The sequence below is a fragment of the Accipiter gentilis genome, chromosome 30 (genome assembly GCF_929443795.1).
Source record: "Accipiter gentilis chromosome 30, bAccGen1.1, whole genome shotgun sequence".
NCBI classification, from domain to species: Eukaryota; Metazoa; Chordata; class Aves; order Accipitriformes; family Accipitridae; genus Astur; species Astur gentilis.
The window spans coordinates 15,827,990-15,851,202 of NC_064909.1; the positions used below are offsets into that span (position 1 = coordinate 15,827,990).

A 23,213-nucleotide genomic window follows, 5' to 3' on the forward strand; every position below is an offset into this window, starting at 1 on the left:
GGCAGGCCTACAATATCCATTAAGCCCAAATACTGTAAAAACCCGTACATCAATGTATTGCTATTACCTGTCTCTCCTCAGCGCTGCAGATTTGCAAAAGCATTATTCAAACCCTTCCTTCCACCTTCACATACATACCTCCCCAAAGGCTCCTCGGCCAATCACCTTCAGGATTTCAAAATCTTCTTTATGTAGTCGCATCTGTTTCACTTTAGATGTAAAAGGTTTGGCTGAAAAGAGGAAAATATCAATCATTTAGAAAAACCAACCACACCAAACCCACAAAACCAAACAACAAGGTAACAGTAACATAAAATAGATGTAATCACAGTCCTGAAAACAACAGACTGTTTGCTTATAGACCTATATTCCCTAATGTAATATAACGAAGTTTAAACCTAGAAATAATGACCAGTAAGAACTAAGCCAAAACTGCTGTGAGAAAAAGTATACGAAGTAAGCTTGATTTTGCCTTTTTTTTTTTTTTTTTTTTTTTTTTTTTTTTAATTTCAAGGGCAGGGAGTGGGGGGAAGAAGAGTCAAGGTGACTATTTTTCTACAGTCTTTTGAGTTCACAGGCATCCACTGCATCTGTGCTATATGTTAAGTCTGGTTGCAAAAGCAAAATATAATATAATGAGGAGTTCACTTTGGACAACATTACTTTCTCTGCCAAACAGCAAAACAATACTGTATTCAATGAAAAATTAAAATGCTTGTGAGTGATTGGCCTAGACAATGTATCATGCAATATTTTTGGAGACCACACCTTCAAGATAAGGATGCTTAATAGCCAATTCTTGGCTTCTGGAAGCATGAACAGTTGTACTCAAGACATTATTATCACATTCAGTGGAAAAACCCCATGTATATAAAGTTAAGCTTCATTTCCCTCTTCTTTTTCTCCTATTTTATAGAAGCTTTGAAAGCAGTACGCAAAATAAGGTATTGTATTCCAGCCAGATAACCCCAGTATTCTTTGCAATGAAACAGTATCAGGAGGACTGTTCCCCTCCTTCAGCCCCACTTAGGACTACAACTAACCAGTCCCAGTTCATTAATACATGCTCTCTGCCTGCATGCAAAACATCCAAGTTCCTGGCAACTCCACCTCAAAAACCACATAACACCACCTTTGGTAAAAAAGAAAAAAAAAAGAAAAAGGAAAAAACCCACAAACACAAAAAACAACGCAAAACTTCAAATAATTAAGCAGGAAAAGGAGTTGTTTTAAAAATAATTGTTTTAAAATCATGTTTAATACTTTACATAAATGAAATCTATTACTAAAACAGAAGCTCCAGTAAATACAGTTCATAAAAGTTGTCCATCAAAGGAGGTTGTACAACCCAGTGTACACAGGACTGGAATGGGTCTCAGAAAACTTTAAGTTCCATTTCTGGCTCGAAGGCAGTCTTTCTCAATGATCCTAAACAAGCAACTTCAGATACTTCACCCACAGTTTCACATCTATAAAAGAGGGACAGTATTTTCATAACAGACAAGGCACTGACCACCACATACTTGGATCAAAAAAGAAACAAAAAAGTGCATCATAAGGCAGCCATTTTACATGGCCCACAAAAACCTTTTCAGCTTATGCTTTCATGGTAGAGGGACCCATCTATGACCACTTCTATCTATACAGAGACTGATGGAATTAGTACAGCTGTATTTGCAGTGAAGAGTTGTAACAGGCATCATATTGCAGAACAATTTATTCAGAATAATGCTTCTAAACAGAGATGGGAACTGGTTTTCAAAAGCTCCAAAAGCAAATGACCCTACATAACAACCAAATTATATCCAGACACATGTAAGAAACCTGATTTGGGTTCTCCTAGAATTCAGTATTTTGTCTTCTAATGTTATGAACTAATCCTGCCAAAAAAAAAAACAAACCCTAATACTGATACAGATAACCCATTATTCAATTTAGAATTTTGATATTAACACACAGCCTTTCAAGGCACTACAATATCCTTGTACAAAAACCTACTGCCCACTATTTGGCAAAGCAATTTTATAACCTGAGTCAAGACACAAGCTACCTGTATTTTTTAATACCTAAAACCCCCCACAAAACTCCTTTACTCTAGTCCTTACATTAGCATTGTAAATCACATTTGAAAAACAACAACGCAAATATGTGGAGTCTTATGCTTCTCCTGTTAAGCAGTATAGTGCAACTCCACTAATGTTAGGGGTAGAATGGATTAAATCCTTTAAAAATCTCAAGAGGTTCCAAAGTCTGAACTTAAGTCAATTTTTCTAAAATTCCTCAGATACCAGGAATCAAGTCTAACCAGCAGTTACACAGAAACATCACCTTATGATTAAAAAACCTAGGGTTTAGGTCCAAATAGTAAACCATACGAGACTGAGATTTTCACTTTAGCAGTATTTTTAGTTTAAATTTATAATAATTTTACTCAAATATTGAATTATACAACTAAAATACGGTTTAATATGACATTTACAATACTTCAAAAATTTAATTTAAACAGAAGTATATCACTCAAGTTCACAGAGATTCCCAAAATTTCAATTAATCTTTTACACCTTAAAAGAAAGGTCTTGCAATAGAAAAAATAAGTGACAAAAAAATCTACTGCCTTACTGGGACAGCCTCAGCATACAGCTGTACCAAGTGATTTAGCACAAATATTAATACTACTGACAATACTACTGAACAAATTAAAACAAGCCACTAAAGCCTTTTAACTTGAAAAACAACTGATTGAAAACAAACGTGTAGTTCTCAACTTCAACATTTTTTGACCATTATAGGCCTGGCTAGAGTACAAGGCAAAATATCTTGTTAACAAGCAACAGCATAGCTGTTTAAACCACAAAACTCTTCCTCACTTTATATTGTAAGGAAAGGCCTGTCATTCCTTAATTATTACATTTTAGAATCTTCCAGGGTTCCCATAGGGACACTGGAAAAATAAACATCACTATAACTACTTCAGTAAAATACAGCCGACAAAAATAGGTTTGGATTAGGTTTAATGATTTGTAGTATCAGGGCTAGTGGAAAAGTTTGTAAGCCCTTCTCTAATTTTTTTATCACCTCTAACAACAGACATGTCAATGTATAGCCAAGCAGTTTTATAAAGAAAGACACAGTCCAAGAAAAGAAAAAGAGGGGAAAAAAAGAAAAAAAAAATTGCCCTAGGAATGTGCTCCAAATAGCTTGTTCCAAAAAAGGTCAATTTGCTTTATCATCAATGTTGTTTGTCTGCTGTGCAAACATCTGCTGTTCTTGTGGCAACAGCAATCTTAAGTACAGAAAACTTGGCCTGGCCAAGGGTCTTGGAAGGCCTATCTTCAGACAGCCGTTTCATACATCCAGCTTTCCAGACTATGAGGTTAACAGGCAGACTCCTTGCAACTAGTTTGGCAATGTCCTATGAGCTGTTATAAAGACAGAAAACTGTACGGTCAGGGAACAGTTTCAAAATGCAATGTGCTGAAAGGGGTCCCTGCAATGCAGCTCTGTAAAAACATACAGGTACACACTCCTCACCCGTTTAAATCCCCATCCCCCTAAACAGAATCATCATGAAGTTAACAGAAAACAAGACCCTCTTTTTCAGAAGGAGCTGCGGTTTCCTTGATCATTGATACCAGAGTGACACACTGTCTTTGCAGCTTTTCGAGAGCAAAACGCGGTATGGGCATGTCCTTTGGCGCTTCATTAAACCTACAGAAAATACACAGAGGGACAGCCGATTTTCCCCACACGGACATGCCTTTTCAAGGTTGCTAGCCATTTGTGATACAGATTAGGGACCAGCAGTTTGCTGTGCCAAATCGAATTTTTCCTCCTCCAAAGCAGAAGGTAAGTGTGGGCAGTATGTCCCCTGGCTCCTCCTGGATTTTCAACTCAGTAGGAACCAAAGTTCCTTATATGAAACTTTCAAATTTGCCAGTATGTTCTCTACAGCCACAACCTGGTAAGTCATACACAGAGTCTACGGAAGAGGCTACTCTGAAAAATATTCTATGTTGCCATCAATCACTGTGGAAGAGATAGATAGATAAGACTTTAACTATAAAAACTATTCTAGAAAAACTGGCCACCTCACCTGGCCAATAATTCTGATCTCACCCTGCCTGGGAAAACTGCACTACCACCCTCTCAGCAAGTTTCCTTCTACTTATTCCATCAATTACACATGGCAAGAAAAACCAACCTCCCAATTCACCCTCAGGGGTAACCAATGTACTGAAGTAGTAAGCTAAGCTGTTTATTCAAACAAGGTGAACCTGTCATGACTATTCTTTTGAGTTATTTTGAGTCTTTATGGGTCTTCCCCACATTTTATGTTCTAGCCATTCATTCCATTTATGCTTATAATGCATTCAAACAATAAAAATCAGTAAAAGGAGAATTCTACACGTGTTTGAAATTTAGATTTTTTTTCCAGTTGAAATTTGACTAGAACTTCACCTGAAGTAACTTGTTAAGCACACAGAAAAAACAGTCAGGAGGACTCCAGCTGCCAAGCCAGGCACACATTCTACCCCCTGGCCCTGAAAAGGGAGGATTTTACTACAACAACTGTCCAGCAGAAAAGAGGCAAAACAATGGGTTCTGCAGTAGTGACACCAAGCTTCAGCAGTCTGCTTATCATATTGGGGGGTGGAGGGGGCAGAAAACAGTACTTACAGCATGTTTAATACTAATGGGTTTAATTTTTAAGCTCTTTGGAGATAAAAGTCCATCTCCTGAAGAGCTGACACAGGAAGGATAGCAACATGGTTGATAACCCAAAACAGTTTAGTACTGTGATTATACATGTGATACCAAACTACATCAAAATAATAAAACAGCAGTATTGGATGCTTTATTTGCAAAGTTAGTCACATGCTCCTGATTGCTCTCTCTTCCTCCAGCTCCCAGTTTCTGTCTGCAGAGCTTGGGCAGGGCTAGCCCTGAAATTCAGATTTTTCAGAGCTAACCTGCTGGCTGGGGGAAAGGAGATAGTGGTGAGCTCCCCCCTCCTCCCTCACCTGCTAATGTCCTCTTCCCTGCCCAGCAAAGCACTGCAGTGAACCAGAGCTGCTGTAGGCATGGTTTGAAATTAAACCCAAGTGAGATGAAGATCACTTTGACATTTTAAAGAAAGTGCTGCAGGCATGGAGCAGCAATTGAAAATGGGTCCCCACAAATTATTTAGATAGGAGACAAAACAGAACAGGACAGTGTTTAGGAATTCCCTTTGGTGCCTCACTGATGCCATGGTTGCGTTTTAGATAAACAGGCTGGCTAACTGCTCAGATGGAAGACTGTATCCTCAACTGGCAGGTCTCAGTAAGATACCCATGTCTTACTTCCCAAAGGAATTACAAAACGTGCTTCCTTAGTGATCCAGGTATCACACAGCAAACCCAGACTTCTGCCTACTCCACTGTTCAATGTAAAATACCATGTCAAGCCAAAGATACAGAAATTAAAAGCTGTATCCACCAGAATTGTCAACAGCAATGATGAAAGTTCATTATGAAGGAAATAGATTGGAAAAGAAAACAGTCACCATGGGAAACTAGCTGCTTGCCATTTCCAGACAAAGCTCCCTTTCCTTCACTAGTTTAAAATAATTATAAAAATACATACAGAGCTCTCCCATGCAAAGGAGAAAAACCACGTAACCTAAGACACTGTCACTTAACTAAGTAACAGAAGGCTCTCTGACTAATCCTAATGCTGTCCTTGTAAAAATAAAAAATAATATATAAAAAAAAGAACAAAGAATAATACATCTATAGCTTTGTTTTTAAAGCATTCTCAAGTTTTGAAATTTCTGCTAAATTCCTGGAAGGAATTTAACAAGTGTTCTTATTTTACAGGCTCAGTCCAAACCCAAAATATTTATTTTCCACTGGCTTCTATCAGCTGTGATTATGAAATGTGTAAATAGCATTTTTGAGTTGAGACAGACTATAACTGGATGTTTCGAAAAACTCCAGAAAGGAGGTGTGAGAGAACACTCCTCCCAAAATAAACAGTATTTCTCAAAACAAAGGAGAAATAATTGACAATCAGCAAGGCAGAGCTGCTAAAAGCCAAATTTAATTGAGAGAAGATGGAAAGACGCTCCTCTCCACCCACCTAAGACTGGCAAAACAGCACAAGAAAGCTTTGCTGCAGTTTCTGCCAACTCTCTGGAGGAAACCAGAGGCAAAACACTATAGTCAACAGCGATAGGAGCTGAACCACAGAGCATTAGATAAGGCAATGTAAAAAGTATGAGCCACAAATACCCTTCTCAGTTTTAACAGTTAAGATTCAGTTTTCACTCCCTCAGAACATTTTTAACATGTTTTTCCTGATGAACAGTTAAGTGCCAACATCTGTAAGTAGAAGTTAAGAATCTGGCATTTTCCAAGAATGAGAAGCATGTCCACAAATTCCTGTACTATGATATAGACAGACACAATATTCTGGATCCTATTCATCTTGGAAAAAAAAAAAAGTAATCTGTTCTCATCTAGGTCAAGTGGAGACCATCCAGCCACCTCTGGCTATAGCTACTACAAAAGCTTCTTCAACAGGAACTTTAAAATCAGAGAGAGAAATAAAATATCTTTCCCAAACATACGAAAGTAGTTCTGTTTTTTCCCTCCCTAGACTCAGATGAAAAATAACCCCTGCATTCATGAAACACCCACTGCAGATCTGGGCAACACTTCCATACCACATCAAGATATGGCCATTTTTTTTTTATATTACCATTCTTTCTCATCACAAGAATTTCAGTAAACCACCCTATGTTTAAATATTATTATACTGGCAGCAAAGTGAAATATTCAACTTTAATTCATCCTGCTGTGCACTGGAATTCTGATGCAATTTGTGTAGCACGGTCAGTAAAATCTTTACTATAGGATTCCTGTTCCACCTAGTAAAGAGGGTGGAAATGTTCTGGAAGCAAATCAAGAACAGACAGAAAAAAAAAGTTTTGTGATATTTAAAAAAACCTGAAAGGCTAACAAAGGAGAAGGAGAAAGGGGGTCTTACACTTATAAAGCAGAATGCTGCTTAGACTCCATCCTTCACGCTGTCACAGAGCTGGAGACAGGCCAATTAAAATTACACTTCTGACAGTCAAGCTTAAACTTTGCATTCCTCAACATTTGACAGGTAACTCAATATGCTGGTATTTAACTGCCAAAAAATTCTGGACATTTAAGCTGTAAACAAAATCAGACCTGTGTTTAGAATTACTAAATGTTCTGAAACATCAAAATAAACGAGGCATCAAAAATTGATACTCTAAGTAAAATTTTTAGTCCCTCAATGCATTACTTTTTATTATGTAAAAAATACAGATATCACCATCTAATCTCACTAGGCTCTTGAAAAGTACTATCTTACTGTTTGTGAAAGATTACATGTTGATGAATATCTGAGAAAAAAATAATCAAATATTATGCAATAAACAAAGAGTGTGCAACCACACAGCAAATTTCAAGGAGAAAAAAAAAAGGGGGGGCGGGGGAGGAACGACTACATGTCAAGTAACAATGCTCCGCTCTAAAGAACAGGTATTTTGTGTCCACAACAGAAGCGTGTAATATGTACTCTAAGTAGTTGTGGAGGCATCATTAATTCTGTCATTTCCATTATTCTGCATTTATGGTTTTGCATCCTTAGTTAAAGAATTGTTCTATATATATATTATTTATAATTCAAATAATCCTCTCATTAATAATCCTCTCTAGAAATTCTGCTGCATACTGTAATAATACAGAAGTGTTTTACCAGAAGAAAGCTAGCAACTTTGGTCCACAGAACACAGGCATCTAGTACACAATCCTCACTGACTAAAGGCCAGTGCTGCAGGTTGTTGCTCTCTGCGTGACCAGCACTAATGAAGCCCCCTGCTCAGTTTCTCAGGTATTTCACAGCACTTTAGGAGTCTCCTGTTCCATTTCTGAAGCTAGAGAAAGAAGGATTTTAAGGGATACTCAAACACCTGCGTAATATTGCAGCCTGCCTTACACTCCCTTCTCTTGCCTCTCAAATACATGATCCAGTTTCACTTCTTCCCACTGTGACTCCTCATCCCAATGCTTCCCTTCTCAACTATTCAAGTCCTAACCTCTCCCACAAGACTCATCATCCAGTATCACTCTGTCCTGTCCCCACACAGCTTTGCCACCACACCCGATGGTTTCTATCCACAGCCTCCTAAGTTTTCTCCACATCTGCACCTCACCTGCTTCTTGTATCAGTCTGAATCATGTCTCTCTCTCTTTACCTCCAGGCCCCCATCCCATTGCCCTCTTGGTCACAGAAGCCATCATCTGAGCAAAGTTCTGCTAGCTCTCTAATTTCTTACTTTTCCTTTCAAACTCTGGTCTACCCAGCTGAAGTCTCTCTTCCAAAGTCCCAGTTTCAGTGATGATGCCCTGTCATCATCCTTTCTCAAATTCCCTGATGCATTTCCTTTCTCCTTTTACCACCACTAGTCTTAACTGCCTTTACTTTTCATTAAATTGTGACTAGCAAACAAGGACTTGAGCTACACAACAACAACCTGACTTCCTCCTACTTTAGGATTTTAATTAAAAGGAAAGATGTTTTTTACAGTCATCTATACAAAGCAAATATACTGATGTCAGTCATTTGATTTTTTGCTGATACTGAGAGTTTCATTACCTCTTACATGTGCAACTAACATTGTTCATTTTCATTTTTGAGGAAAAATAGCTGTAAAAGCTCTGTAAAACTGAAAGCACTTTTACTCTCTTTTAATTAGTTAAAACATATGCTCTAAACATTGTGAGAAGGGGGGTAAGCAGACTCTCCACAAACTCTCCTCCTCTAAAATGACTCTTCTTTGTGTAGCCATGTATTCTTAGCATATACTTGCACTTAGACCTTGTCAAAAGGCACACCTGTCAAGTCTCACGCAGCACATGAATTATTTGAGTCCTGTCTCTCACTCTTCCATCATGATGCTTTTACCCCAAAATTCACTGCACACTATTGCAGACACTTCCCTGCAAGCCACAAGGGCCTCAGCAGAAGGCTAGTAATGCAGCCGCGCTCTATAACAGCAGGCAAATTCTTCCTCAGGATGTCACAGGCAAGTGCCCATATCAACTGACATATCATGTAACAATATACTTTGTTCCTCTTTAAAAGCATGGCATAAACCTGCTCATAAACACTCCATATACAGTGGGTTTCACTGACACTTGTTTATACTTGCATTGCAGCAGATCGCAAAAGTCCCAGTCAGGACTGAAGAACTCTGGGTAGTGGATGTTGTACAAATGCACACAATTACATTCCTAACTCTGCCTTTATGGACAACACCTGAAATGAAAGATGTTATAGGAAGTTCTGCATTCATGATCTATACCTGCCATAAAATTGAAGTTCAAACATTAAAATAAACTTCAATACTCATAAAAGCAAGAATTACTTTAACTATGTCAAATGGAAATATTAAAAACTATAGTGAGTAAGAACTTAATATTGTGAGAAGGAATTCTGCCTAGGTTAAAATAATACATGTTTTCCAGTCATATTTTTAATTTTCTTTAGAAGTAATCACTCATTCTCATTAGATGTATCTTTAAAATAGCCCTTGTGATCCAAATAAATAAAAACTGACTTTTGAGCACTGCCTGCACTAGTTTTACGCTGCTGATACATCCTACAGGTTACTCTGAAATGTGTAAAAATAAGAAAATAGATCCTATTGCACTTCATTAATCTATCACAGTAAAATGCTGCTTCTAAGTGTTAAGCCACTATAAGTAAAATGAAAAACAAAGATACACTATTGCAGTCTCTATGGCTGCTTTTTACTCAAATTTCAAGTTCCCGGTCACACAAAAGAAGAAACCAAAACACCCTTCCCATGTCCACAGAAATTTTTCCACCTCTACAGCTTAAGCTTCCACTCCACACATACCTCACACCATTTTAATGCCATCACCCTGTATTATTTCTGCTGTAAGAACTGCAAACTACTCATTTGCTTGTTCCGTGTATTCAAGCTGGGTAACGCAATTGAACGTGTTCATTATTGTCTGGGGTTTTCGCATTGACACAATGATAAAAAGACAGTAATTCTAAAAAATGTGACGTTAAGTCATGTTTCAAGAACTCTTCTTAGTTTCACTGTATTTTAGGGAATTATGGCTTTAAAAGTAGTCATTTATTAAACTACCAGCACTCCTCAAAGTCTTAAAGGTCTTCAAATATCCTAGAACGTCAGCACTCTTTCAGAGTTACCTTAAAACTAATGCAATTAAAATTTAAAAATAATTAATCATTTGAAAGTTCAGTGCCATTAGAATGTAAATTACCTAAAACAAACTTGATTTGGCCCACCTGAGAATAAAGACCATATCATAATGCTTAAGTACCTAACTGTGCACCAGATCCGGCACTCTATTTCTCAACTACAATCATCTTTGCTTTCTTCCTGATGAAGTGATCACTGTAAAATAATGCTGATTAAGATATTTTTATTGTGACCGCATTTCACCTCATGGCAATTCTAATCATTCAATCTTCAGTGCAGTTGAATGACTAAAATCTATTACTATTTCAAAAAAGATCAACGATCCCCATTAATATAAATCAAACTTTCAACAGAATCTTGATTTTGAAAGTGATAAATGTATTTCCCAATACCTGTAACTACCCTATAGCATACACTTTCTCTAAGTAGTAAGTTCCTACAAAACCCACATATGTCTGTGGGTGCACGTGCTCATGTGCAAGAGATTCTTGCATCACAGCCCTTTTTGCTTTGATCCACACCTCCTCTGTATCACCAAGGATGCAGTAAAGAATAATTCTGGAACCCAGATCAGTGATGATCAAATTCTTTACGAAAGCAAAGAGAAACTTTTTATTCAGTTTCTTCGTTCAGTTTTTAGGCCACCGTATGCTTATATTACCTAAAAATAAAAAGGTTTTCAAACCACCCATTATGGGCATATTGTTTCAAATTAAACCTTCAGAGTTCCTAATGAATCAAGTGAAGGGATTCGCTAAGTGGTACATCTGAATTGACTTTTGTGCTATGGAGCACATAATTTATTTCAGTATCCCTGTAAATGCCAAGTCAGAAATAAGACAGACCTCAAAACCATGAACTCTACTATGCATGTATTTGCAGGGCTCAGGCTAAATTAAGCGTCTTTTTTGAATCTTACTCCCTAAAGTAACACAGAGTTGTATTGCTGTATGCCTGTTATGATAGGCTACATAAATTAAAGCATTTGCTTATTGCTACACTGATAAAAGGCAATTTTTCTATGACAATACAACAATTTTATAACAAGATCTGATTATTTGGTTTTATTTATCAGCTTAAAATAAAAAGAGGAGGTAGCAAATGAAATTAACATTCTTCCTGTAAAGGAAGGATTAAGTGTTTCAGTGTCAAACTATTAACTAATCAAAAGAGAAGAATTAGTATCAATACAGACTGTTCTTCATGTTCAAATTCTAGACATTTTTTCAAAATTTTGTATGCTTTTTTTTTTTCCCATATGCGGACAGGAGAGGTGGTCTTGCATGAATCCAATACCCTGGAGAAGAAATATTTTAGAAGTTGCTAAACCAAATGCATAAAATATTCACTGAGTTCTGAAAATTCTTTGAATGCTTTTACCCAAGTTTTATCTCAAAAGTTTTGTTTACTAAAAACTTGAAAGGAAAAGCCATGGCAAGACACAGCACACAAACAAGTTTGTGATAAGTAATGGGATAATGAGGAAGTTGGACACATTTTCAGAAGAGCACAGAACACATTCATTAATTTATACACAAACACAGCAGTTCTCAGGAAAGTACTCAGTTACCTCAATAAAGTAACCACACTTCAGAAGTAGGTAACATACATTAGAATTTTAGTTAGCGCTTATAATTTTAAAATAGTATCAATCTAGATACTTCATACAAATACTTAAATGGAAACTGCACTCTGATAAAAATGGATTCCAGTTATAGGTAATAAAATATTTTGAAAATGTAAGTCATAATTAAGTCATAAACAAAATGAATGCTAGGAATTCCTTACTTTTCACTGTGGAATTAGTTTATAGAAGGTTTGTTCTATGAAAAAAGTACTTGTAGTGAGGTGAATTCATACCTCATTTTTCCAAATGTCACCTTGTTCCACAGAGCACAAAAGAGCAAGTTAAGTAGTTCACAGTAAAATGCAAACATAAACATTTCTTTTTAGTATGGATAATTTGTTCCACTTTATATGACTAAACCCATTTTCCTAATTATTTCATCATCTTTCCCTGTTCAGCAAGAGTCCCCAGTTCAAACACCTAGTCATAACACCTCTTCTTCCTACAGACTTTAGTCCATGTTCTTGAGCAACATCTTAAATTAGTGCAAGCTTAACACCAATCTGAGATAGTCAAAGCTTTATGAAATCTAAATCCTGCAAGTTCTTAACACTTATCCTTAAGAAAACAGTATCAAAATGCTATTACTAAAACTGAAGATTAGTCATAATGAAGCATCAAATGTGTATTTTGAATCAGTTATATTTGAAGGTATGGGTCATGAGTGTACCCATCCATATAATAGCCAAACAGAGCTTGTTACATTCAAACCATTCTTGACAAATGGGTCAAGTCCTAGGCCAAACCTAGATTACTTCCATAACACACTGCACTTCCTAACTATTATGAAAAACATGAGAACTGTAATATTTCCCCTCCCACACTCTGAACATTGTTTTTTTCTGATCTCAAATCCTTAGGAAAGTGTGGCAACTCCTGCACTTACTAACATCTATTTTCAGACTGTTATTCTGTATTTACTCAGAATTTACCAAAAGACATTCCTATTAATTTTAGCTTGGCTTCACATCATTGCTCATCAAAAAAACCCTTAATTTGTTGCTCTTTTTGAAATTCTCTAGTTATAGTTTAGCAAATAAAACTGATTACTGAAACTAAATGTAATATTCTTAGGCCTATATTGTGTCAAACATAAGGGAAAATTTAGCAACATAGGCAAGATATCAAAATGCATTTCCCTCCACCGGCTCAGATTCAGCTCATCCACTATTCATACTTATATATACCTTGCCAACCTCCTACTCTATATTAACACTTCTTTCCATCCACATCTTTCTCTATTTATCATAAAAATACATTATTCAACTGATTGTTTAAATGTTCTCAGTTTATCTCAAAGTGCATTCAAAAAACATCTGTACGATAAGAAACACACACCTGGAAAACCTGCATTCAGTCCAGACAGTAACTGCTGTAAGCAACTTTAGCAATATTCATTCAGAGGAAATGAGCTGCTTATCTAACTGCCTAAATGGAAAGGACTCTTTCGTACAATAAGGTACTTTGGGATTACTTACTTGTTATTTTTTTCAAATAATGATGGCACATAAATTAAAAATTTTACATACAGCAGCAAACGGAAGGCGGGTATCTACAATAGCCATTGTGTACATTTTTTACAGCTAATCCATAAAAAGCTTAAAAACCAGAAGGGCAGAATACAGTCCGTATAAAGACTTGTAACAGGGGTGGTGTTCAGAAACATTTGGTTTTCATCCTCCAGATTTACAATTGCTCTCAGGCAGACCTGGATTTATTTTCAAATTAATCATTTTGACTAAGCATCATCACCACCAACCAAACCCTTTACGCATAAATGTACTTGAATTACTGTCAGGAGAGTGACACAGAGATGAAAGAAGCAACACTGCAGTCACAGCGCCTGTCTGTATCTAGGTCTCCTTGTAACTTCTACCCACCACCTGACTTGAACCAGCTATGACTAAGCAGAAGGTGTTTCAAAGACAATTCACTTCTTGCATGCTCTGCAGAAGTAGGTGGGTGGCAGGGGAGACTCCTAAACCCATGCAGCCTACAACAGCATCCCCTTGCTTCTTAATCCCAGGGCAACACCCTGGCAACCAGCTGGAGGGTTGGGAGCAGACATCTTCCCATACATGTGCTGTTAATTGCGACAAAACCTTTAATGCAGTGACTCCAATCAACCACAAGGCACAATTAACAGGAAACCAAGCTTTATTAGTCACTTCTGCTCATGAAATTACTTCAGGGGGGTTGTTCTTATTCTGTTTGCTATTGGTTTATTTTGTTTGGGTTTTTTTGTTGTTTTTTTTTTTAACCAAGAGTCTGTATCCAGACTCCTAGCGTGACCAGCAGATACAACCGCTTGAGAACTTATGACTCACGCCGGCTCTTTTAACAAACATACATTTAAAAAAAGAAAGAAAAAAAAAAAGAAGAATTGGCAAATATTTTGCATAAAGTTTGGCCAACTCCAAGGGTAACAACAACTCTGATTTACTACTTCTTTTGACACACAAATATGGAAAAGATGATTAAAAGGAAAGTGAGATCTCACTTTATGAAGCTGAGAAACCTTTCCCTAGAAGCCTGACATCCACAGAGTATTTCTCCTAGGAAAATAATTTAATACACATTAATTTGTGAAATGACTGCAATGGGTTTTCAAGATGTCTTGGTCCCAAATCCTCAGAAGAATGCAAACATTTAACTTCTACTGAAATCAACAGGCCACCTGTGACTACGTAACTCAGTCAACCCTGATGCAACGTGCCAACTTCAGACAAGACAGAATTACAGCATTGTGAAATGTATTTGCGTACACAGGCATTCATTACAAAAGAAAGGATGCTTCAGAGAATGAGAATTAAGTATTCACTCATGTACTATAAAAATGTCCAAGTCCATAAAAAGGGAGTAATGAATATAGACAACACCCTCAACTTCCTCAACACTCATTTTGTTTGCATTTCATTGCAATTTTTACTTACTTACACAGAGGGGTAAACAAAACTTTAAGGACAGGGAGCACCTTGATAAGATGTACCATCAGAAATGTTCAAAACATTTATATTCTTGCTTTTAATTGTGATCGTTTACTGATTTAATAAAACAGGTATTTATATACATTTAACTACAAAGGTCTCACCTTCCAATGATAATGGAATTTTAACTTCATAAATAAAATAGATCATGCATTTGAGAGAGCGAGTTTAGTGGTGTAAGTTAACAATTATTACTTCTTTATATCCTGCTTCTATAAAGTTACTCTGAGGGAAGTTTAAAATCAGATTACTGTCCTATAGTTTCTTCTGAGTATTTCCAACTAAATCTCTCTCAATCTCTTCATCAAACATCAACTTACCCACCCAACTTACAATGAAGTTGTTGGGATCTTGAATATCAAAATTCATCCAACATCAAACTTTCTCAGATGACTTACGCAACCCTTGCAAAAGGTTCCTTCTACTGGAGTCAGTTACTGCATATTCTAGTCATTATGAGTTTTCCCTAGTTGGGATTTGTTTTCCTTTCTGTGCTTTCTGCATAAGCCACAGTGCAGTGCCTCCCCTCAATGTACTAACCTACAAAGGACCAATATCCACCGCAGAGATAAATCTTACTGCTTGCTCCTTTATAAATTTCAAATAATGAACCACTCAGTACTATACAACACAGTGTCAATCAACAGAATCTTTAACTCAACACAACTGTTAATTTAAATCAACTACTACTGTGTGTCAGAAAAAAAAAAATGTAAAGTGCATTTGTTTTAACCCAGCATTAGTACTTGATTTAATTTAATTCATGCTCAAAGGTGGTAGCACCAATATTAATCACAGTAAAGTATACAAGCTGCACAAACATTTCACCCATATTGTGTTAAAGTACTTCTTTTACAAACCTCAAGATAAATGGATGCCTTCATCTTAAAATCCTTCTGAATCTCAAGAAGAATTCAACTTGAACTCAAGAAACAGTGACTGTCAGTAACCTGGGTTGCTAATCATCAAAATAGACAACAATCACTTTAGCTTTTCCTCACTCTTATCAGTGGGCAGTACAGCTTGCTTAGGTTCCATCTGTTAAGCTAAGAACCATTCATGCTGTAGTATTTTCCCCGTTTACACTTACTTTAGAACATTTTAAAACGAATGTGAATTTAGTATTTGTGAAAGTTACTGGACTGACAAGTACTAGCAGTCTGAAATAAGGGCAGGGCAGGTTTCCCTACAATGTACTGACCAACGTGCCTGATTTGAGTAACATTCCAGAGACAAAGGCGTTTCAACTTTTTTTGCTGAATCAAATCACAAGTATCTATGTTGATACTAATACAAAGACTAAACAAACAAGAAAATGCATTAGATACACTTGAATCAGCAAGACCTAATGAAATTTATTCCCAAGGGCTTGAGGAAGTAGGCAAAGTAATTTCTCACTCATTAGAGATTGTATTTGAGAACATACAAAGAATGAACACTGCTCCAGAAGATCCAAGATGGGCAAAAAAGAAAGGAATTTTCCTTTTTGTAAAAATCTAAATTCCACATCTACCTCATGAAAAAATCTGTTCTACAGCCTAAAAGCACAATGGCAGAATTCAAGCTTGACATACGCGTGCCACCACAGAAGAGCAACAAGTTACTGAAATTAGCAGTCTGAATCACTAGGGAACTAAAAAATACACACTCTCCAGCTGAAAGTCAATCTATTAATTTCCAATCATGTACTGTGAAGAACAGTGGGTGGGCTGAAATTTGCTTATAGTTAGCTGAATCCCAGTATGCAAACAGGCTGCTGCACTCAAAAGGAAGTAACAGTGGTAATGAAATTATGATCCATATCAGTGAAGGAGTTACAACAACCAAGCCTACTCCTCATCTATCATTTTTCCATGATTGTCAAGAGATAATAGGGAATAGTCTGTGTTAACTGAGCTACCAAAAATTTTTATTGATATATATATATACACACGTATGTACCCACACATACACATATATATACATACATGTATACCACACAAATATGTATATTGCACTAAACGGAAATTTCCATGGGAAGGGCATGCCTGTAGGTAATGCCAAGTTTCTCAGGCCAGCTTATTACCTCCAAACAAATCTCAAAAGGACCAAAAAGGGAGAAAAAAAATCTTCCCAAATTTAGGCTCCTTTTTGAGCAGCACTATCTGTTTTTTATGGGAGAAAGAAAGAATAGCTTGAAAATAACGCATACAAGCATCATTTAAACAATCCTCCAGAAGAGAGGCTGAATTTGCAAAATTCAGGGGCCAAGTGACATATATTCCTGAAAAAGAGCTTAAATCCTCCAATGATGACACAACTTCTGTGGCAACCTGAGCGCTAGATTCTCTAGGGTGTAAGTGGAATTCACTACACCAAGCCTGTGCAGGTAACAAAGCAAGCCACATCAAACCAGCACCACACTTAACAAAAGCAAATTGTAAGTATTAGTAATTAGCCTTGCTGTTTACATTTGGTGGCCAAATATCCCCTTTAAACAGTGCATTGATTTTTTTTTTTAATAAGAAAAAAACCAAAACCTTCTTAAAAGGCTTCTTCTTCTCATAGAAGCACCTAAATTCCTATGAATCTTAATACAATTACCCAGCCAGATGAAGATATTTATATGTAAGTTACAGAGTCCTCCGAGAGAAAAGTAAATAACAAAGAAAACACAACAAAACAACAGATGTCTGAGCAGACCTAAGGATGAGGGCAGCATTCTAGGAGGTGCTCTGCTTTTTAAGGCCCCAGTTGTTTTTTGAACCCAACCACAGTGGAGGCAATTTTGAAGCACTCTTAACAACCGTCTTCCCCTCAGCCTGTACCATGGTTTTGGGAGTGAGGGAAGTGTAAAGTTTACCCCAGACACATTAAAACTCTTGTAGCCCAGGCCCTGTGCAGATATGAGAGACAGCATCAACAGAAGAAATCAACTGAAACCGACACCAAACAAACATATTTTCAACACCATCTGGCCCCAAACTCAGACAACAGCAGCCCTGACATACTGGTAAAAAAAGCAAAAGTATCCTTTTGTGCACAGTGTTACAACTGCTTGTTCTCTTCAGCAGATGACATCACTGGGTTTCCACACAAGATGAGAAGTATGTCTCACCTGCTGCAGAGCTGCAGGGGAGATGAACTGAAATTAAAGTCTCAGATCTTACGGTTTGGGCTTTTTTGGTTTTGTTGGGGTTTGTTTGTTTGTTTTTTTAAATATAGGTTTAAAGTGTAAGTTTGAAAGAGTAAGCAAAAGGAAACAAAGTTAACAAACAGGATGCTTAAACAGGATCACAAGCTTGCAAGTGAGCTTCCAAGTTGTCAACTTAATTCTGAAGGAAGCAGCAAATGTAAGTTCAACAAAGCATCTTTTCTTGTAATGAAATATGCTGCATTTTTTTCTGGACACCGCAAGTACATTTCAGTGTCAACACTAGTGACTTATATCTGTTATTGGAGGACCTAGTACATCTGAAATACTGTATTTCCTGACCACTACATGCCCTTGCAGCATCAGTGGAGAACCTTAGAAGACTTGATGAAAGTGGACACAAATGAGTACTATAATGCCGTTATGTTTAAGAGAGTCGAACAAAACTCTGCAATATATTAGAAGTGTAACTATGTTCACAGGGCAGGAGGTGTCAAAAGAACAGCTGGGGCCCTTGTACTACATCCAACTTTTAGAAGAAAATAGAAAATAACTTTTGGTTGTGAAAGAACAATGGACATTCCCAAGTTTGAATGACTGTACAACTGCAAACAATCTTACAGTATCTGAAAGAAATAATTGTACTATCTACTCTTATTATCACCTTTTCTAGATTTAAAATGAGTCTGTCAGCTGTTTTCTTGAAAGATTCTGAACTATTTTTGAAAATATGCTCAATTGAAATACCAAAGATTGCATAGATTTTAAAATATATATATATAATTGCCCAGACATCATATACAATGATTTTTCTAATTACTAACAGTAAGTTTTAATTTATTGCAAAGACTGACCAGTACATTAGAGAATCCTAACGAGTAAATTAACATAAACCAACTCACTGTACAAACAGAAAATCATTCCCCTATGTGATGGCTAGAATCTAAGAAGCTGCATACATAGAGCCATTAAAGGAACAAGGACCACCTTCTTCATGTATGAAGCCTTATATGTTCTACTCACTATCTGAACTCAAAGAAGTACGCCATGGAAGGAACACTGTGAAAGTAACCTTAGGAACAATTTCTTCTCAGAGACCATAAAAGGTTTGTTTTGTTTTAAAGAACTAAACTCTATCTTCCATCTTTGAATTGCTAGGGTGGTTTGGAGCTTTAATAAAGTGTGAAAGAGATTTAAGGAAGCATTCATGATGGATGTCACCAGGACGCATCTGAGAGCATTACAGCATATAATCTGCATGACCTGTCATTTCTTCCACTACCTGAAGTCAGGTAGAGAGGAGGAAAAATTACCATGACTTACTGGGGTTGCATAGGTTTATTGGGTGATTTGTTGAGCTCTTTCCCCAATTCTTTCCTTATCAAATATAGGTAGCAGATAAAAGTCTAATCTGAATGCTGCTTCTGTGCCTCCAGGAAAAAGAAATCTTGCTTTGTCCCCCATCCCATAAACCCTGAAGTACATGTGACTGAGTGAACAAAATTTTTGCCCCATAAGTAGTAATTTCTCTCACTGATCATCTAAACCCCAAACATTTTGTACTTATTCAAAACAGCAAAGAACCATTTATTATTTTGCACATGGGGAAAATAATTACTTCCTGAACAGTTTTATTTGGGAAACACTTCAAATGCCATATATATGTGTGTACACGCACACAAATTTGTTGTCAAGATTACAGGCCTGAATTTTACAAAAGCAGAGAGCAAGGTGGCAGCCAACATTCAGTTCTCACCCTGACATTCTCAACAAAACCCCATGCACGTAGTTAAGCACAGCCTGTACACAAATTTTAAACTGTCATCTTAAGATCACATCTTGACTTATTAAAATAAGATACTAGCATACATAAATGGATGAAAACATTTAAGCAAATAGGTAACTGAGCAATTTTAATAGAAAAATCTGGATGGTTTTCATTTTAAAAAGACCTTACCACACTAAACAGCAAACCTATGTTACAAGAGAAATCTTACCTATTTCTACCTTGTTTGAGAAAGATTTTAAAATATACATATACTGTTGAGTAACAACATAAAGTGATATTATTTTCCTGAAATAAAAAGTATATTCACCCAACTGAATTGTTCCTTGGAAAAAAACACAAGATAAAAGACAAAGATACAACAAATGGGAAGAAAAAAAACCTTTTTCCTACTGCAAAAAAATGAGCTATCTCCGACAAGAAGTTGAGGTCTTGCTGAGCAGATCATGTAAAAAACAGGATTTCTTCTTGAAAACTTCTGATATAATATATACACCAGTATAACCATTTCTTTTCTTTCACGAGACAAGAACATTTCTCTCTATTTTTGAAAACTAAATAGTTGAAGATGCCATAGATATAAGACATTTAATCAATAATATTAGGGGACTGTTACTGATATGATTGGCCTTATTTCCTCCCAGAGGAAATAAGAAAACCAAGTAAAAGAAGATTCGATTTCTTCATTCCTTTTCTTTCTTTCTAGTCAGTGGCTTCTGCTACTCTCTCCTATTCAAAGTCACTTTTTTTTCCCCCATTTAAAAGTGAAAAAGTACCTGACAGGCAACATAACTAGGCTAGATAGCAAGCAACGTGGCAAAATCTGTGACCACACTATTCTCCTGCCCTCCAGTCCTGCATTCCAATCCTGCACAGGACTGCTGTTGCTATTTATATGATTGTGTAGACACACCACAACTTTCACATTTTGCTATGTAAAAGGTGATAGCCTCCTTCCTTGCTTCTAGCTTAACTTCTTAAATAGCAGTATCTTCTTCTTAATACAAATAATAATTAAACAAAAGCACCTGCTACTTGTCACATCAACATTTGTTCTAATGATATGCATTTTAAAAACCCACTAATCTAAAAATCAGTCTCAAATGAAACACATACTAATGATTTCTAGTGGTTCTTTAAGCATATTAGCAAACATACAGGATTGACAATCCAATTAAGATTTTATTTAAATCTTGATTTTTTTTTTTGTATGATCTTTTAATCTATAACTCATTGCAGGTATCACACAAGACAGACTTAAGAGAAACAATCAAGTATCAATTTAACCTTTAAAGCTATAAAAGAGAATTAGATATCCATTTATTTTTATTACAGGTTGCCACTCTAAGAGATATAATATGCAAAGTTATGTACAAATATAAATAAAGTGCTAGCAGTCCTGTTAGTACATTAGAGAAACATATAAATACTTTTAGTATTGGCTGCAAACAAAAGCTACAAAAAGGTGAAGATGTAACACTGTATTTTCAATTACCTTTTTTTTAAATTGGTTCATCTCCTCTAATCTCAAAGAAAATTATTCCTAAAATACCTAAATTAATATGGTATAGATCTTTTACCTCAGAAAAAAAAGTCCCCCAGAGTCCTCTCCCTGGCTGCAACCTTGACACTAAGACGACCCTCTGCTACACAGCTGAAATAAAGCAAGTGTCACCTCCAATGTAAAATATTTTGCAAAAAATAGCCTTCACAGCACTACTTCTATGAACACTTTTTTCCCCTTTCTCTCTCAAATTTTCAAACCAACCTTGACAACAGACATTGCGCCTGAAAAACCACTTAGACATAATGTAAACCAGCTTTTCCCAGTACTGCTTGTAAGCAACACTGTGGAGTACCTTGAGACCAGAAAAAAAGAAAGAAAAAGCCTCCACTAAGGAGTTAAATATTCTTCTATGAGAACGTGAAAAACTGTAGAAAATGGCTGTGTCTGGTCTATTTAAATTCTGCTATTCTCTCCTAGGGAAAAATTTAAATATAATACAAATAAAACATTTTCCTTGATCTAGCAGCAGCAAAAAGACCACAGGATTTTCTGTCCAGTGTCACTCTTAACTAAAGATGGCAGAACTTCCATACAGCTTCAGAATAAGCTCATGCTGCATCTTTTTTGCTACTTCCTTTTATAAAATTAGTTATCATCAAGTGAAATTTTATTTTGAAGAAGCATTGCATACTGTACAGTTCTCTAGAATAACCTTTTTTGCCCCAATGGAAATTGATGACAATGCTTCATAACATTTGCAATACTCAGGCAAAATAATCACTTGTGAACACATGAAATATTACATCAGAAGAAAATTTAAAAAAAAACCACTCTTTAGCCATGAAGTTCTTGTCAGTCTAAGCTACCTTACAACTCACACCTGCAAGAACATAACTACTTATGGGAAAGTTTTTCAGAACTCTATACATCCAACTAACCCAAATCACTGAAACAAATGAAAACACCATTAGGCCTGGTAAATAAAAAAAAAAAATTACTATTTAATAAAATGCATCAAGATCAGCTGGCTAGTAGGCTGTGTTATACTGATGAACCAGAACAAATACATATACATACTTCTGCCCCATGTAAAGTTACAGGATACATACCACAAAATCACTATAGCAGTGTACACACTAGAGCCCTCTATATTTGGATTTCCCACCACTGCACTACAGTATCAGACAAACCCTAGCTATGGAGGTAAGCTATCATGCAAGAAAAGCCAGCAGCTGCTAGAAATTCAACTTGATGGTCTACATTCAGCTGTCTGTATACAGCTAGGTATTCAAAAGTCAGCATACAAATAAAAGAGAATTTAGCTTTCTGTGCCTATGTGTCTAAACTAAGAGTCTGTCTATACCGCAGGCAATGATGTAGTAATACCCAAGGAAAACAGAGTACTAGAAGTGATCTAGCCACTACAGCACAGAGCTGTTTCCCCTCTAACACTAGTAAGGATGTACTGCTAGGATGCATCTGGTAGCATGGGATCCTCCGTTTTATACTGTAGCACGGATACGCTATTTTCTTCCGACATGATCTCTTCTTTGTAGCTTTTTTCCCCTAATTTTTAAAAATAGGCAGTTCCTCCACAAATCTCTGCATACTTCTCACTCTTACTTAATATGAGCAATTGATGACTGTGCAAACATAGCTTCATTTTGCCCCATTTCTACCCTCAGCTTATTTTCATTTGGCAATCATATTAGCTGGATTCAGACAAGAGAATTTAAACATCCATTTGTTAAAACAGCCTGATTCAGTTAGGAGAAATAGCCATTTACTATTGTCAACAACAAGTCAGCCTGAGGCAAATAGAAAGTTTAACCAAACAGTTAATACTTGCAATGTAACCTGCAAAAATTCAATTTAGGGTTCCCTCAGAAAGCAGCAA

General features: G+C 36.4%; 1 protein-coding gene across 8 annotated transcripts in view; it reads right to left on the reverse strand.

The window, feature by feature from the left end:
* The window catches only part of CDC42BPA (CDC42 binding protein kinase alpha), a 191,519-nt gene that overhangs the window by 128,077 nt on the left and 40,229 nt on the right, over window positions 1-23,213 (reverse strand). For all 8 annotated transcript variants that reach the window (XM_049833626.1, XM_049833628.1, XM_049833627.1 and 5 more), the window contains one exon: window positions 139-230. In XM_049833626.1, the coding sequence (XP_049689583.1) occupies window positions 139-230 (92 nt within the window). The remainder of the gene's footprint in view (window positions 1-138; window positions 231-23,213) is intronic.